A 3577-nucleotide genomic window follows, 5' to 3' on the forward strand; every position below is an offset into this window, starting at 1 on the left:
TCTAAAGAACCTGTAGGCACTGCTCCTCTCCTGATCTGACTGGAAGGTTTTAGAAATCCCTTCAAAAGAGGAAGAGAACTGGGCCAATAGAATAACAAAAAGAGACAGGCAGAAAAAATCGGGAATTGCCAGTGATAAAAAGGAAAAGAGGGAAAGCAAAAACCTGAAGGGCAGAAAGAAGCAGATTAGGATTCAATACACAGCTCAGAAGCTGCTCCTTCTCCTGGCCACTGGACTGGTGAGGATGAACTGAAAGTAGAAAGGACAAGAAGACTCCAAGCAGCTTGAAACACCAAGAGGCCACAGAACCACCTTACAGGGATGCATAACTCAGACATGATCTGGTTTGTTGTAGGGAGCTTCTTATGGGTAAGTCATCTTTGAATTTCCTCTTCATGGGGTCTCTGCTTGGCTATGGAGTTACCTTGGAAAGATGGGGGGCCATTAGGAATAATAATTTCTCAGCTATTAGAAAGAGCTGGACATTTAAAAGGCACAGAGAAGATAATATTTCCTGCTATTCCAGGGATGGTAACTCAGACGTCAAGGTACCCAAGGAAAAGGAATGAAAAGAGTAGGAGTGCTGGAGGGACAGAACAGTTTTCACCTGGGTGGGTATAATATGAAGCAGGGTATTTAAATGTTCTTAATATTTGAGAGTGGAGAAGGATCTACAGCTGGAGAATGACATGGCTTGTAGTGGAGGAAGGAAAGGTTGTGGTGACAATGAAGTTCAGAACAGTACTAAGATTTTAACGACCACAGGAAGTTAATATATGAAACAATGCTGTTGGTAAGAGTAACTTCAAATCTACAGCAAAATGTACAATAGAAACAATGGAAGATAGATAACAGTGCATCCTTACCATAGGAGATCCAGACTCATAATATGAAAGATGCATTTGACAGAGATTTAATTCACTCTAGCTGTGTCTTTGCTGCTTTTCTCCTTCTAGCTCCCCCACGTGAGAGGTGAGGAAGGCTGCCTCAACACTGAACTGTTAAGTATTTGTCAATCTTGCTCTTCTTTAGAGAAAACAATGAATAACAAAGGCAATACTGGACATGGGCATTATGACCTGATGGTTGACATTTTCTGGAAAATCTTATTTAGTTGTATTAAAAATTCATGTAAAATCACCATTACTGTCACTATGAACTGTATCAATTACTATTTTTATTGATCAACATGCTGATTGTGTGGTACTGCTCCTGCTGCCTATTTGCATTACTGCAGTAGTTAAGAGCCTTCTGGTGTAATTTCAATTGACTGGAATTATGAATTTAGAATCAAACTTTCCTTGAAAAAATGGTTTGAAATATACCACTTTGGTGAATTATTATTATCAGTGATATCATTTTTAAGAATAACCAAAATGATATATTGACAAAAAAAAGAAAAAAACAAACATGAATGCAGATCTCTAAGGTTTGCAAAGGGAATTGGGCAAGGATAAATATCAAGAAAACAATCAAGATAAAAAGCCAAGAGAAGGGAAATTCACCCAACAGGGATATTGATGAGGTTGGACAGCTGTGTGCTCCACAAAGCACAATGAGTATTTCATCATTGTGGCATCTGGAATCTGGACAGTAAATGAGGAGCATGAGGGGAGAGGGAGGAGGGTACCATAGGGATCTCTGCCTTTATTTGGTGTTCTGTAGATAACTATTTCTTGTACCCTCTTCTCTTCAGCTGTTCAGGTACAGAATGGGACCGTCTGTGGTACATCTGGTAAGATAACATGTTTACTCTAAATATCTGCATCTCTAGACAATTCCAGTAGCAAAGGATGGGATTAAATGTGATCTGCTTAAGAGTGATGCCACCCCCTCCTTTTTCCTGGGATTCTCTAAATCTCTGCAAGACCAAGGCAACCCCTCAGATATCTCACTGTCTTTAACAAAAGTTGACCCACCAGCCTCCTTTTTTATTCCCATATTTAGTCATATGAACACTATTAATAAAGTATTCATGGCACAATATGCCTTTTAAAAGACTGATTTTTTTTAAAAAAAGCCTGATTTCTTAGTTATTCCCACCAGGATGAGATTAAGAAGGATGGTAGTTGTTGAACATCTGGAGGGCTGATAAGAGTATGCCAGAAGATTGCAAGATCCAATTTTTCCTCTCTCCTTCTCACTCATGACAAGATGTCTGGCATTCCTAGTTTTGGTCCCCTAGTACAAAACAGATGTTGGCAAACTGAAGCCAGTCCCCCGGAAAGCCAATAAAAAGAACCAGGCTTCTTCAGCCTGGAGGAAGCTAAGGCGGTAAAGTAATTGCAGTTTTCCACTACCCAGGGGGGATCTTGAAAATAGAGACAGAGACTTCTCAGAGGTGCTCAGTAGAAGCACATAAGGCAGCTGACCAAACTGAAGACAGGAAAATCCTAATTAGACAGGAGAAAAAATGCTTCCCCTGACAATGGTGCAGCACTTGAACAGGTGCCTGGAGGGAATGATGGATCTGCATCCCTGGATACTATCCAAACTCAGCTGGACAAAGCTCCAGGTGGCTTTGTTTAGCTTTGAGGTTAGCCATGCTGCAAGCAATCAGAGACATTAGGAAGTGTCCTGTAAACAAAGCCTTTCTGTCCTAATTCTGTGTGCCCTCCGGTTGCAGGCTAGTGCTGGTGCTTGGGGGGCTCCTGCTGCTGTGTGGCCTGGTCTCTGTCTGCGTCAGGTGCTGCTTCCAGTGCCAGCAGGCAGGGGATGAGGCAGGCCCCCCGCCCTACGAGGTCACCGTCATTGCCTTCGACCATGACAGCACCCTCCAGAGCACCATCACTTGTGAGTTGGCCTTGTCCCATCCTGGGGACTTCTCAGCACCCTGCGAAGGGAGGGGCTGCACTGTAAAGCCCAGCTGGTGACACCCCGGGGCTGGCAGAGGGAGGGAAGATCATGGCAGGATGGAGGGAAAGCAACCTCTGTGCGTGCTGCAAGCTAAGGTATCAGCCGTGAGACGTTTGGGTGGAATAAGAGTTCAGTGGCATTTCAGGAGAGAGGAACTGTGGGATGCTGCTGGTGGGATTTCACACACATACTCTTTTAGTGAAGACTGAAGGAGCAGGAAAAGGAAAACATTCCGGCTGTGGGAAGAGAAGAGCCTATGCCCTGTGGGTATCCTTGCCCTCCTCTAACCACATGATGCCTTCGGGGTGAGGCAAACAGCTTTGGTCTCCTCTCTTCCAGCTCTCCACTCGGTGTTTGGGCCTGCTGCCAGGAGGATTTTAGCCGTGGCACACTCCCACAGCGCTGCCCAGGGCACCCCTCCCCTCTGTGCCCCTGACACCCCTCCCGTGTACGAAGAAGCTCTGCACATGAGCAGGTTCACCGTGGCCAAGGCGGGGCAGAAGGTGCCGGACCTGGACCCGGTGCCAGAGGAAAAGCTGCAGGCGCCCACCGAGGGCAAGGACACCCAGCCAGCCCTCCCAGGACACTGATGGATGTCTGGGCTTACCTGATAGCAAAAAATACAGGATAGTTGCATGCAGAGACTAATGCAGGTGGGCAAGGCTTTAAGAATTTCAGATTGACTTCCTTAGTCAATTGAGAAGGGGGGGGGGGGGGGGAA

General features: G+C 45.4%; 1 protein-coding gene across 1 annotated transcript; it reads left to right on the top strand.

Annotated features, from left to right (window-relative positions):
• The first annotated feature begins 321 nt into the window (after positions 1 to 321).
• TMEM52B (transmembrane protein 52B) lies at positions 322 to 3446 on the top strand. The gene is made up of 5 exons (XM_005429771.1): positions 322 to 369; positions 957 to 1000; positions 1697 to 1735; positions 2627 to 2793; positions 3196 to 3446. The coding sequence occupies exons 1-5, from the start codon at positions 322 to 324 to the stop codon at positions 3444 to 3446; spliced, it is 549 nt and encodes a 182-aa protein (XP_005429828.1).
• Positions 3447 to 3577: the final 131 nt, after the last annotated feature.

This window comes from Geospiza fortis, unplaced genomic scaffold (assembly GCF_000277835.1).
Source record: "Geospiza fortis unplaced genomic scaffold, GeoFor_1.0 scaffold242, whole genome shotgun sequence".
Classification (NCBI taxonomy): Eukaryota; Metazoa; Chordata; class Aves; order Passeriformes; family Thraupidae; genus Geospiza; species Geospiza fortis.

What these genes read in the sequence shown, in the direction of transcription:
- TMEM52B (XM_005429771.1), top strand. Translation starts at nt 322, where the DNA reads ATGCATAACTCAGACATGATCTGGTTTGTTGTAGGGAGCTTCTTATGG. An exon ending in GGCTGCCTCAACACTGAACT is followed by an intron (nt 1,001 to 1,696) that starts GTTAAGTATTTG and finishes TCTTCTCTTCAG; the next exon opens with CTGTTCAGGTACAGAATGGG. An exon ending in GACCGTCTGTGGTACATCTG is followed by an intron (nt 1,736 to 2,626) that starts GTAAGATAACAT and finishes CTCCGGTTGCAG; the next exon opens with GCTAGTGCTGGTGCTTGGGG.